This window comes from Nothoprocta perdicaria, unplaced genomic scaffold (assembly GCF_003342845.1).
Source record: "Nothoprocta perdicaria isolate Ctin4 unplaced genomic scaffold, notPer1 scaffold_8, whole genome shotgun sequence".
Taxonomy (NCBI): domain Eukaryota; kingdom Metazoa; phylum Chordata; class Aves; order Tinamiformes; family Tinamidae; genus Nothoprocta; species Nothoprocta perdicaria.
In genome coordinates, this window is record NW_020456087.1 from 5,247,879 (window position 1) to 5,260,233 (window position 12,355).

The 12,355-nt window shown below is 43.1% G+C and overlaps 1 protein-coding gene across 5 annotated transcripts in view; it reads right to left on the reverse strand.

Annotated features, from left to right (window-relative positions):
• HECTD1 (HECT domain E3 ubiquitin protein ligase 1) overlaps positions 1–12,355 on the reverse strand; it is a 57,150-nt gene that overhangs the window by 1,066 nt on the left and 43,729 nt on the right. For all 5 annotated transcript variants that reach the window (XM_026051788.1, XM_026051792.1, XM_026051789.1 and 2 more), the window contains 15 exons: positions 11,838–11,971; positions 10,113–10,269; positions 9,106–9,328; positions 7,578–7,632; positions 7,157–7,339; positions 6,594–6,804; positions 6,428–6,513; positions 5,855–5,982; positions 4,083–4,284; positions 3,820–3,957; positions 2,943–3,550; positions 1,444–1,522; positions 1,255–1,348; positions 820–970; positions 74–218 (listed from right to left, as the gene is read on the reverse strand). In XM_026051788.1, the coding sequence (XP_025907573.1) occupies positions 74–218; positions 820–970; positions 1,255–1,348; positions 1,444–1,522; positions 2,943–3,550; positions 3,820–3,957; positions 4,083–4,284; positions 5,855–5,982; positions 6,428–6,513; positions 6,594–6,804; positions 7,157–7,339; positions 7,578–7,632; positions 9,106–9,328; positions 10,113–10,269; positions 11,838–11,971 (2,594 nt within the window). The remainder of the gene's footprint in view (positions 1–73; positions 219–819; positions 971–1,254; positions 1,349–1,443; positions 1,523–2,942; positions 3,551–3,819; positions 3,958–4,082; positions 4,285–5,854; positions 5,983–6,427; positions 6,514–6,593; positions 6,805–7,156; positions 7,340–7,577; positions 7,633–9,105; positions 9,329–10,112; positions 10,270–11,837; positions 11,972–12,355) is intronic.

The following is a 12,355-nucleotide window of genomic DNA, read 5'->3' on the forward strand; positions in this document are numbered from 1 at the left end:
TCRCTCTAACATGGCAACAGTTACACCTGCAAGCAACAGCGGCGGTTTGGGGGGCAAGGGGAAGGGGCTGTACCTTGCGCACAACGGTGAGGCGCGGGTGAAGGTTGGCCAGGCCTCCCGGGGGCAGCGTGGAGCAGCCGGTGGTGAACTGCAGAAAGGCCTTCCTCTCGTCTGAGGACATGCCACACAAGACCCGCACGAAGCGCAGGAACCCGGGGCTGGAAAGAGACACCACCACAGGCCATCAGCTGAGAGAGCGGAGCCAGAGGGGGCCTCCCTACAGCTTCTCTCAATTGGAGACAGAAAAGGAGCATCTTCAGGCAAGAGTAAGTAGTCCCCGAGGTACCAAGTGCCTGCTCAGTACTGAGTTAAGCATGAAACTTTACAAATATGATTAAATACTTCTTTAATCTCTGCTGGATATTACACAAAAAAGGTAGCTAGATAAAACATTTCCTCTGTTCTTTTCCTGCAGTGTTATTCAGATTTCTTGTGCAAAACCTTGCAGAGGAGCAGATAGAGCTCAAACCTAATCTGAGTCCCATTGACCCTCATCTTAACAACTCCTCTGTACTACTTCTATAGCATGAAAACACTTTCATTTGTATTATGTAACCCTTTTCATATATATTTTCATTGTATTTGTACAACGCTTTCATTGTATAGTGTGAAACCACTTTCATACCACTATTGTAGTGGTATGGAACCACTTCCATTTTTTCCCTCCTCCCTCCCCATTCCTTTTTCCCCGCTGCACATAAGAAACATTCTGGACACACGGAGCCACCACCCTCTCTGGGTTCCCACACAGCCAGGTACCTGTCTCGCGTGTAGCCCAGTTTGGGCTCCGTGTAGTTGATGATGTCCTCGGCTGCCCACGAAGGCGATTGATTTCCACAAAGAATCATTTGAACTTCTTCATGGCTGAAGGAACTCAGCTTCTCCATTGGGAAGACTCTATTAAAGCCATCTTTGATTTACACAAGATGGTTAGAAAACATTAGTCAAGACAGTGTATTAAAAATAAGATCAGCTTTTCTAAGCTTTTTATGTCTTAAACCAGAAGCAAATCAATGGTTCAGCTAAGGAAAACTCGGGGCTAGTAACACCTTTAAAACAAGATGAATAATGGCAAGACTAATGCCAAGATGCTAGGAAACAAATCTCTCCTCTCCTGCCCTCTTGCTGAGGGGGTCTCTTTCGGAAATCCCTTCTACGCGCCCGAACACGAGCRAGTCCAGCCCGGGGCGTTACCTCGGAAGGCCTCCATCTGCTTCTGAATCCCAGCGTGCATGCAGAAGTCAAACATGAGGTCCACGTACTCCTCCGCATTATCCATCGTCACCGTCTGTGAACACAACACAAAACCACCGGGAGACTCTGCCCTGCAGTTCCCGCAGAGTCGGAGCACAGGCGAGCGCCGAGGAGAGGCTGCTTCCTTACCTCATCCTCACCGCCTGGTTTGAGATCCACGGCCGTGAACCCGTAGACTTTGGAGGACGGGCAGAACTGGAAATTCAGCCTTCAGAACAGACAGACAGTTACTCATTGAAGACAAGCCTGCTACTGCTTTTGCAAATACACTGGGTGTCCATGTGCCCTATGCAAAAAGGGAGCRTCTCCCCCCAGGCCACCCCGAAACACTGCGAGGCCCTGGGGCAGACCCGTGAGCAGCGGCYGCACAGCCCAGGCCACAGGCACTAACTGAGCACGCGGACGCTGCCCGGCCCTGGCACGCACGTCGGCCACCACTCCAGCTCCTTGGCGCTGCYAACTGCCACCGCTGTCACACAGGTGGCCTCTCGCTTCGCTTTAACACCACCCAAACTGTTTAACTCCATTCACAAACCCTGCGAGTCCTTCACAGCACCTCCAGAGGCGACGGCCGCGACRCACGACGTGTGGGCCCCGCCGCTCCCCCCTGCACAAGCAGCTCCTCCGACCTCCAGTCCCGCAGCTTTGCTGCCTTCACACAAACCGTGTGTGTGTGGCAGAAACCAGGGGAAGAACGCCTTAAAGGCAGGTTTGCAGCTGTGTCATGTGAAACGGGCACAGAATCAGCACTGCAGCGTGAGAATCAGCTGGCATTAGATTAGGTTGTTTGTAAATCAGCCCTGCATCAGACAGGGCGTTGCTGCAAGGAGGCCGGGAAGCTCGGCTTGGCACTGCCCCGACGTTTGAAGCCTTGCAACGCATGATGTGCAATGCACAGAGCAGCTATAGTGCCTTTGCAAAGAGATTTGGCATAAAACCTCCTCAAACACCTACTTAGACCTACCATCCTGTGGGCTGTGTATTCAAAAGGAAGATGCATTTCTCATTTAAATATAAACAAAATATAAATATAAACCTCAACTCTAAACTCTTAATATCATCTAGTTGTGAAGTATGGGATAGGACACAACTAGGACCGAATAGTTTGTAATACTGATGGTAGAATAACAACAGTTATTTCATGAGAAATAATTTAAAGCTACAAAAGATGACAGCCTGTCACCAATTCACAAAGTCTGGCTACTTTTACATCTTGAACATGGGTTCATCTTTTGAGTGTTTAACTGTACATCCTTTAACACAATTCCACATTTCAGAAGGTCTCTGTCTTCCTCCAGAGGTCTTAAAATACAGGTTTTCACAGCAAAACTGCTTCCTGGGACACATTCTTTGTAAAGGTCTTTAAGGTACTTAGATACTTCTGCACAAACATCAACCSTGCGGGCACAGTCGGGTTGAACGGACTAAAGACCGAAAAAACGTGAATGGAAAAAATCCTCAAACTAAGGAACAGGAAAGGAAATTCAGATTCTGCTGAAACTCTAATGATGGCACTTCTCTCCCCAATGATAATGTTTAAAATGGAGAAAAAAAATTCATTATACAGACTAATATCCAGTTATAACAGAGTACCATTTTTAGATTTGTAGATAAATAAAAATTCTTACCCCAAATCTTCTATGCTAAGTGGAGGTCCAGAACCTGAGGGATTTTTCAGCATTAATTCCTGTAGCTTTGTGTTTTTTTCATCTTCAGAAAGACTTTTGTTACTTAAAATTTGACGCCTTTTAATTGCAAGGTCCTTAATTTCTTTTAAAAATCTTGCTCTATGTGGATTTACTAATTCAAAGTCTTCCCATGTTAGAATTCCATTAAACCAGGCAGGGGGTTTAGGTTTTGGTGGATCAAGGATAAATTCTGATTTGGAGTCTTCTTCCAGACTTCCCACTGACAAGGAATCATGGCCTTCTTCTGTAGAGGCCTCTGACTGGCTTTCAGTACAGTGCAAGTCTCTGTCWCCCCGTGATTCATATATCAACTTACTCATGTTACTTTTAATGTCACCCATACACATAAGTTTAAAAAAAGGCTTAGAAATGGGCAAATCCACAAGTCTGTTGTCCTGAATGCATTTAGCCAAGAAAATTCCAAGAAAATGAAAGAGTTTGGTTATTCTTTCAAGTTCATCACTATCTTGTGGGAATGGTGCTGTGAAGAGTCCACATGACCTCTGTACGTAGTAGCCGGGGGGTTTCAATCCACCACCAATGTCAACCTGTTTAAGAGGCAAAACAAGGAAAAAAACGTCAACTTGGTTAAAGGTGAATTTAGTTATATGCTTGTGCTATTTATTTTACTATTCTCTTAAGGGAAATCAATAATAATAATAAAAATAGACAGCTGTGGAGCACAGGAGTCATCCTTCACCACCATGAGGGCACTGCTGAGGTGTTCCTCTTGGATATCTAGCTCATTTTTGGATGGTTATCTTGTTTTCCCTTTGTGCTGAGCACTTGCAATTTAAAATGCAGAAGTGAAACACACCTGACGAGATTCATCATCTGGGAAGTCATCATCACAGAGCCAAGCACCCAAATCCGTCCTCTGGAATTCGGCTGCCACCAACGCGTAGAATTCCAAGGTAGGACCCAGGCCCGTTCCTTCCTCCCCTAGAAACTCAACCTGAAAAATAAACAGATTAAATCTTTCTGGTCAATATTGATTAAGGAACAGAGGATTTCATAACCTGACTGTTAGGAATAGAGCAGCGTTGAAACTCCTACTGTTGTGCTCGGCAGATACGTTACCTCTAGGACAGATTTCCTGTCTGCATGGATCTGCATGACGTTCTCTGCCCATTCCATGAGGGATTCTCCTCGYGGAACTTTCACCCTCTCATGCTTGAGGCGCCCCACGCGGAACTCGCCCGGGTCGTCGCGCCGCGCCGTGCTCGCGGTCCGCGTGCGCTCCACGGTGGCCTCGCGCCTGTTCTGCAGCCACACGATTGCTCTGGAGAACACACAGCACAAGCAGTTGGTACTTCACACGTGCACGTTTACTAGCATGGAAACTTGAAATTAGCCATTACAAAAGAGCTGCCTTGTTACATGCTAATTGCTGGGTGCTTTTACAATATATACCCAAGGCACCCATCACCAACAGCGAAGGGGGAAGTTGTCACAGGCTTTGGGACTGGTGGTGCAGCGCAGAGCTGCCACGTGGTGGCTGTTCTGCAAGCGTGGACAAGCACTGTGCTTGTCCACAATTAATTCACGATTTTAAAAGCTTAGGAAAGTTGAAAATACCCCAGAAAAAATGCATTCAGTATTTCCTGAGGCCTATCTTTAAAACACATTGTTTTCCTAAAACTCTTTCCTCCTTGATAGGCCATGGGTACACATGCCCACACCCTCTGCTGTGAGCATGCGCCACGTCCCATAGAAGCAGGAGACAAACATGCTACAAGTGCTCGGACAGCTTGGCCAGGCTCAAAAATCTGTGTCCTGGAGAGAGTTTAATACTCAGATCCACTGAGCAACTTCTGACMGCCCAAGACCAATTTTCTTGACCATTTTCAGAGGAAAAAGTCCAAAATTTTTATATTAGGAAGCTTGAAATAAACTGGTATGTCTTGCTAGTAACAAGCATGGAAAATGCTGGCTCTTTTCTCTTTGCTTTTGTGCTTTTTAATGCAACTTTTCACATTAATTCTTGAGGTGTTTCTCGATGCAAGCTAGACACAACCATAATACTTGCATCTCACTGCCTATATATTTTCTACCTTTCAAAAAAAAAAAGAAAAAAAAAAGAAAAAAACAATTAATTCTTTTTTTCTCATTGTATAAAAATAAGCTGTCTAAAGGTCAGGCGTTGTCTTTGTTCTCTGATAACTCAGGTCCTGAGTTATTAACTGCTGCAATCAAAATATTAAGGATTCCTAGGCAAGGAAAAGCTTTCAGAGGGAACTGTTAAATGTTTAACCACCCACCTTCATTTATCTCTTTGTCAGTTCCATGATGCAAGTAATACTAACATTCAAAAGAGGATCAAGTTTGCTTTGTTAGACTTAATTGCATTAAAAATTAATGAAACAAAACAGCTACCAAATGACTACAGGAATCATAAAAGATGGTGTCTGGTTTCAAAAATAACATTTAACTATTCATCTCTAAAGCTGAACCATGTAATTGGCATTTATGCTAAGAAACTTTATTCTGCTTCCTACAACATTATGGAATCCACTATTACTGCAACCCAGTAAAACTGCTGCCTGACATGATGATCTAGCTACATGTGCACAAATAAGTCTTCATCTAATAATCTGAAAACCAAGATGAAATTCCCTGGACAGTACCAAGCCACAGAGAGGCTACTCATCACTAACCAGATGTAAAAAACAAGAAAGTGTTCAAAAATCTTTCTGAAGTTTCCCAGCACTTCCCTCTTTCTCTACATATGTTTTATGTTTGGAAAGCAACATCTCTCTCATTAGGATAAAGTCCTCTCCAACCTAGTACTCTGAAGAACTATAATAAAAAAGACAAAACAAAATAGCAATCTGACAATTATTCCCTTTTACCTGGATGCTCCAAACGCTGTGCATGTGAAGTACAACTGCCTAGTTTCAAAGGGGATCAAGAAAGGACACTTGCTGGTCAGCTGCTCACACCAGTCGGGCAAAGCTCCACTCGCTAGTGCCAAAGGTTCCTGGAGTTAAACACAAGGAGGTGGCGGGGGGACATTCCTAACRTTAGATTCAGACCCAATTCTGAGCTGCTTCCAAAGCAACCACTTGGAAGCACCTCATCAATGCACCTGCATTTTGTAGCACCAGCTACAACAGGGCGGCATCCAGGCGGGTTGGGAAGATCTCCAGAGAAGGAGACTCCACAACCTTCCTGGGCAGCCTGTTCCAGGGCTCTGTCACCCTCACAGGAAAGTTCTTCCTCACATGGAGACGGAACTTCCTGGGTTTCAGTTTATACCCTTGTCCTGTCACTGGCTACCACCAAGAAGAGTTTGGCCCCTCCTTCCCCACATTCTCCCCTCAGGTATTTGTACATGTTGATCAAATCCCCTCTCAATCTTCCCTTCTCCAGGYTAAACAGGCCCAGGTCGCTTAGTCTTTCCTCATAATACATTAACATAATACCTCAATCTGCTGCAGAATCTTTGTAGTAATTTTTTTGCTTGTGAATTCATCTGGTGGAAAGTTAAACTGAGGATGCTCATCTCCTTCTGCAAACACCAAAAGAAAGCTTTTACTTCATTTATTTTCATTAGAGCTTCAGAGGAGCAACACTAGGCAACTTACTGACCTTCCTGAGAGGTCCGGGCTGTGTAAGGATCACTGGCAACTATGTACAAAATGCGAAGCAGCTGCAGAACGTCTTCCACTCCACAGGAGTTCTGCCCACTGCCAGCTTTGGCCTGAGGTTGTTCCTTTGCCAAACTAAGGATATCAGAATTCTGAAGAGTAGAAATGGCTCCCTGGCTTAATCCAGATTTAGACCCATGTTCACAAAAATCCTGTTTAAAAATAAATAAGAATGAAAATTGCCTTCTATTTTTAAAACTGTGCATGCACCACAATGTAATCATTTGAAAAATGGGCCTGGTTACTGTCTCATGACTATAACACTTAATTCAGTTGCAGATGGTTGAAGTTGTGATTCAAATGCTTTTTGAACATTACTATATTCAAAGACATTAAAACAAACTTAAAAAAAAGAATAAAGATAAGGAGCAAAGACTAAACTTGATGCTGGAGTGTGAAAATACAGTTTCCTACCCACRCACCCCCTTCCACGAGAGCCGCCAAAGCTGCGGAACAAAGCACACAGCCATTCCCAATGAAGAAAACTGGTATGCAGACATATACCTTGTATGCTGCTATGAGCTGGGAACAATTTCTGTTTTTTCTAATGCTTTTATTAGTGCCAGTTAATTTCCAGTGGCGCAGGAAAGCCGAGTCTGCATTCTTCTGCAGGTAGGTTATCAAGTCATTCTTTGGTAACTCATCAGTGCCAAGGTACTGCTCCACATGCTCTATTGACCAGCAACCCTACAACAGGAACAACCAAACGGTGGCTTTTCCTGATTGTAAAGTCATAAAGGTTTCACATGCATCCTACACGTTTTCAAAAAAACCATGCATTTATTATGATATTCACTTGTATCCTCTAAATAGAGGAAACCTGTTAGTCTTTTTAATATAGCATTTCAAAAACTGCAATGAAGACATGTTTTGCTTCCACTTAAACAGCCACAAACACAGACACACCAAGGCAAAAAAGGCTTACCATCTTTCCACTTTCTTTCTCTTTATCCGAATCCTTCATTTCTCTGTACATGATTCTAAACATCAAAAATATGAGTTACTATTTTATATTTAGAGTACATTTTCTAAATACTGAAGTTATATTTGGAGTTTTTAGAACAGAATGACACTTTGCAGCAAAACACACGTGATTCTGTAATCCAGTAAAATTTGTTAACTCCTGTTTAAACTTGYATGACACAGACACTTATGTTGCAGAACAGTGCGTTTATGTTCCCTCCTGTGCTCCTCTAGGCTGAACAGCCCCAGCTCTCTCAGCCTCTTCTCGTATGGGGGATACTCCAAGCCCRTGAACATCTTTGTGGTCCTGAACTGGCTTCTGTAGGGCCCTGAGACAGGCCCTGCTCAAGGGAGGTCAGAATTGGACACAGACTCAAGACGCGACCTCAGCAGCAGGGAGGAAGGTCCTGCCAGCTCAAGCTGCTCCCTGGCCACATGCTGCCTAAGCCCTCCCCAAGGGCAGCACCTTGGCACTTCCCTATGCCGAATCCTTTGAGGTTCCCACTTCAGATGCCTATTTTTCCAGCTTGCTAAGGTGCCTTTCAACAGTGAAACAACCATCTGGGGCACCAACCATTGGCCACAGCTTTGTAGCATCTGCAAACCTTCTGCAGGTGCTCCCTACCSCATCATCCACATGATTAATCCATAGATCAGTCAGAATTGGCCATAGGAATGACTGGCCTCCAGATGGGATTTGGGCTGTTCATCACAACCCTCAAGCCTGAAAGTTMAGCCAGTTCTCAGCCTACTCCATGGTCCAATCATGACCTTTGGTCATAACCTTTCAAAGACAACAGAAAGCATCCAGCTCACTGAGCACCTATGGGTGCAGCCCATCAGGTCCCATTCACTTGTGCATGCCAGCTTATTTAAAGTGTTTCCTAACSTGTTGCCCTTCACTCTCCTCACTAGGTTCAACTCCAGATGGATTTGGGGCTTTCCTAACCACATTCCCGTGTGCCTACACAGTGTTTCTAAACCGCCCTTAAGTAACCTGAACCCGCTTCCACTTTTGGAATGTTTCCTTTTGCCTTTGAGTTTTGTCAAGAGCAAGGTCAGTCATGCAGATTCCTGCTGTCTTTGCTCAACTTTCTGTGCATCAAGACAGACTACGTGAGCAGGAGGGAAGGACTCTTCAGAGTCAGCTGACTCTCCTGGCACTCCTGATTCTTCTCTCCAGAACTATAATCCTATAAGACTCTTCCAAGATGATTCCTAAAGAGGATGAATTCTGCTCTCCTGTCAGTTTTGAAATATTAATAAGAAGTCACAAGTGGACATTACAAGTTGTGATTTTTTTTTGGCTTCAAAGTAATCACAGCTCTAAAGCCAAAAAGAACTTGCTAACATAGCAAAAGAAAAATTAAATCTAGAACTATTGTCTACAGAAGGAAAAAAAACCCCAACATAATATTGTTTCACACCTCTTTTCTGAGCAGTTAGTTCTTAACGTTGTTTTATAGAGAATAATAAAYTTGTGAGCTTACGTGTATGTTGGCTCCCAAATACGTCTAAGTTTGTCCGATTTCACGTTACCGTTACAAGAAAGCTGTAACAGCTTCTGCACATAATAAAAGATGGTGGAGCGAAAGTTGGTTAGGGGCAACTCTACTTCCCGGGTTGTTCCGAGGCCCGAAACTTTCAGGGTGAGCGCCAGGCGGGGTGAGGGCAGGCACTCCACCTCCTCCAGAAGCTCCGAGTGAGGGGTACCTGCACGGGCAAAAACATCCGARAAGTCGTTCATAAAAGACACAAAGCAAGACAAGCTGGCTTAAATATCAATAAAATGACTCAAAAAAAGTAAGTGTAAAGTCTTCCTGCACATATGCCAAAAAGCTGTCAGAGAAGTCCTACTACAATTCAGTATGTGATTAAAGCTAACATCTTTGAAATCCCTATTTATCCCTTTGTCTTGACAACACCCTCTTTGACATTAACACAGCACTTGCACTCTTCCCCTTATGCACAGGATCTCCTGTTACATTAACTGCTTTCGACTCCCCCAAACCCGCAGCGGCTCCATTGCCACGTGTGCCCGTGCCGCTCCGGAAGGCGCAGGGAATGCACCGCAACAGGAGAGCGCTAAGGAGCCCAAGCACATGCCAGGCAAACACCCAGGCCGGCCCTGCAGTCGTACTTGCTAGGTTAGCTTCTCCCTGGCTTCTGCTTTGGACTGTTTCCATGAGTCTTCACCAAATTAAAGCTATCCTGGGACCGCTCAGTATACAGAACTTCCCCTCTAAGTGGGAGCAGACAGAGCAAGAAATCTACCACTAATGGGAGATTCTGAATTCACGAGTATGCTTATCTCACACAGCATTTAATTTACTTTTCCTCAGATGACACTTAGATCTGCAGAGGCAGAGTAAATTCTTATTCAAAGAGGAAAGTCAAAGAGCCCCAAGAGTACAGGGTACCAAATAATAACGACAGGGTCCCGAGCCTCCCGTGGGGCCYCGAACCATCCCAGGGCTCAGCAGCTCAGCTGGCGAACCTGGCGGAGGGATCTCTAAGTCCGTGGTCTGCTGAACATTAGTTCGACCAGGTCTTGGGTCAAAAGCAGGAACCAAAGCAGAAAACTGCCTTTTCAACACGTAATCATCATCCCATGTTCTTCTACGACCTCCTTTCGTTTCATACTCCTCTTCTTCCTATTAAAAAAAAAGGTTTGAACCACTTGATCAAAAATTTGAGATTTACGGAATACAGTAGTAAACCAAAGCTGACAATCAAGATAGCAAAGCTGGTGTGCAACTGTATCAATTCCATTTTATTGATCAAGCAGGAATCARGGAAATTAAGCAAAATTGCTCACAAGCAGTATTACTGGGCTAACCTTAGAACAGGGTCTACAATTTCTGTAAGAATTAAATCTCTCATGCAGCATCAAAACAACACAAGGAAACACCAAGCTGGGCAGACTGAGCCATAAGGCTTTGGAATATCAGAAAGATTCAATTAACCAGTAGGGTCAAAATAAACTGAACTTTTCTAAAACCAGTAACTTTTTTTTTATRTATAGATATACAATGTACACACATTTATCCACAGATGACATCAAATACCAAAATACTGGATTCATCATAGTAGATGATGAAATCTAATTCTCAACAATTCTTAGAAAATACAAATTCCTCATGCTTTATTTAAAACAGGCATTTAGCCTGTTCAAATCCTTGAGGAGAAGAATTACACAGTATATCTGAAGGAAGAGAACYGGAATCTATGAGCAGGATGGGTTTCTTTTGCAGACCTGATTCCTGCTATTTAACCTTAAGCAAAGATTATGGTGCCATTTCTCCTCCCTCCTGTGAACTACAATAGCAATTCCATCCAATGACTTCTCAGAAGCAACCCCTACAAACCCTTCTGCATCACAGCTCTGTTTATGCAGTATCCCATTTTTCCATTGCTCCTAACTTTGTATCTTTGAGCGRGTGAGATAAAGCAGTATTTAGTGAGGTAGGTGAGTTTCTATTCGCTACATAATCACAGTAGGTTAAAATGCCTAGATACTTCGTTAAAATGTGTATTAATCACAAATAGCTGATATAATCTCAGAGAATATTAACTATTTTATTCTATTAATTAATTCTGACTAATTCACATCAGTTATAATAGCAAACCTTAAATTATCATTCAAGGATTCTTCATACCAGAGTCAAATGAAAAGACACAAATTAAAACAATAGGAAAGACCTATGCAGACTGTTTGCCCTTGTGACCTGTTTAACTTTTCATAAAAGATATATTTCAACCTACATACTTGACAGGGTAACAGTAAAACACATCCTGGAGCCACTACAAAATCCAGCAGCCTGCCTTCAAAACTCCTCCTTCCATCCGCTGGCTAACTTGGGATCCATCATTTCTACGGCCTTGTTTCCAGGCCCCTTCCTTTTAAGACGTTAGCTTTGGCGTGCAAAGTCTAAGGTCTGGTAGTTTCCAGAAACTGCTTTCCCCACGTGCAGTGTGGAAAGCACCACAGTGTGGTGAATTTGTGCAGAAAGGGCCTGCCCTGCCAGCTGTGATGCTGCGTGAGACCTTGCAAGTTCAGCACATCCACTTTAATGTGCAGATAACAGCACACATCAGAAAATATCTAAGAACAGGGAAAAGGAAGTATATTCTAAAAGTCTTTTTTAGTAGGGACTCTATTTTTCCTGTTCTGTATGTTCTATTCACACAGATGATATCTGAATTAATGACTTTACTGTACCATAACTTCCTCATATTCTTGGTCTTCTTGATTATCATCTTCATTTTCATCATCTTCTTCATCTGGCTCAGGTAGATCCTCATCATCATCCAACTCTGCCAAGAGGGTACTAGCTCGGCAGCTATCAAGAAAATCTACATATATACATATATACGCATTTACGGAGGAGGAAAAGAAGAAAGAGATAAGAATTACTCCAAGTATAATTTTGAAATTAAGAATAGGAGCATTGGTGATACAAAAAAAAAAAAAACAAATCTCGCTTAAAAAAACAGCAAATAGAACTAAAATATTGCTGATGGCATGAAAAAACTAACAGCTCTGATAAAAGCATACTCTGACAAAAATCCAGGGAGGGTCTAGTTCAATAGCTCAACTAACAAAAGAAATATTTAATTTTATTATGATTAAGAGTAATCAGCAACTTATTTTCCATTTGCCTATAATCAAGCATTGTATAATTTTACTTAAACGTACAATGGAACACAAAAACAGATACAAAAACGTACACTAATTTT